Source organism: Sinocyclocheilus grahami, unplaced genomic scaffold (genome assembly GCF_001515645.1).
Source record: "Sinocyclocheilus grahami isolate Dianchi unplaced genomic scaffold, SAMN03320097.WGS_v1.1 scaffold24805.1, whole genome shotgun sequence".
Classification (NCBI taxonomy): Eukaryota; Metazoa; Chordata; class Actinopteri; order Cypriniformes; family Cyprinidae; genus Sinocyclocheilus; species Sinocyclocheilus grahami.
The window spans coordinates 1956-2762 of NW_015519608.1; the positions used below are offsets into that span (position 1 = coordinate 1956).

An 807-nucleotide genomic window follows, 5' to 3' on the forward strand; every position below is an offset into this window, starting at 1 on the left:
TATGAGGGTGAGTAATTAATGATAGAATTTTCATTTTTGGGTGAATTATCCCTATAAGTGTATCATTAAAAAAAGCATGAAACATTTGTGCAGATTGTGAAAATTCAAAATCAGGATGCACAAATCAAACTCACTCTCTAGGTCACTGATGATGAGGTTGTCGTGAAGTTTGACAGCTCGGTGCTGCTCCACTTCATCCTCTAGCTCAAAGATGGTCTCCTTCATGTCTCCGATCTCCGTCTCTTTCTCCTGCAGGTCCTCTCGTTGCTTCTCTAGAGCCCTCTTCTGCTCGGCTAACTCTTTCTGCACCTCGCTCTGGAAGTCCCTGTACTCGGCATCCAGCTGTACCACAAAAAGAGGAAACAAGGAGTTGTCAAACAGGCTCCTAATGGTTCTTAAAGCAACTGAACCAGTGCTTAAGCTCACCTTGTTGAGAGTGTCCTGCAGACATGCCACCTCATTGCGAGCATGGCCCAAATCGTCCTGTAGTTTGGCAGCTTTGGCTTCAGCTTCTTCCTTGTCCAGCCTAACCCCCTCCAGGAGCTGGTGAATGTCGCTCTTATCTCCGGCATTGTGGATGGAGTAAAGCTCAGCAACCTTTTGCCTCTCCTGCTCAAGTAACGCCCGACAGCGGCTCAGCTCAGCCTGGTCATTGTTGACCGCAGCTTTACAGTCCTCCAGAACTGCCGCCATGCCAGCCCGCTCTTGCCTTTCCACCTCTAGAAGTCGCTCCATGTGATGGTTGCGTTCTTTCAGTGCTGCGATCACACTCTGAGCCTCAGCATTATCCTGCTCAGCCATCTTTAG

At 48.7% G+C, this 807-nt stretch overlaps 1 protein-coding gene across 1 annotated transcript in view; it reads right to left on the reverse strand.

Annotated features, from left to right (window-relative positions):
- LOC107580112 (cytospin-A-like) overlaps positions 1-801 on the reverse strand; it is a gene marked incomplete at its 3' end in the record, with an annotated part of 2468 nt that extends 1667 nt beyond the window's left edge. The window contains exons 1-2 of the mRNA XM_016265857.1: positions 427-801; positions 135-342 (exon numbers count right to left, since the gene is read on the reverse strand). Of these exons, the coding sequence (XP_016121343.1) occupies positions 135-342; positions 427-801 (583 nt within the window). The remainder of the gene's footprint in view (positions 1-134; positions 343-426) is intronic.
- Between the last annotated feature and the right edge of the window lie 6 nt (positions 802-807).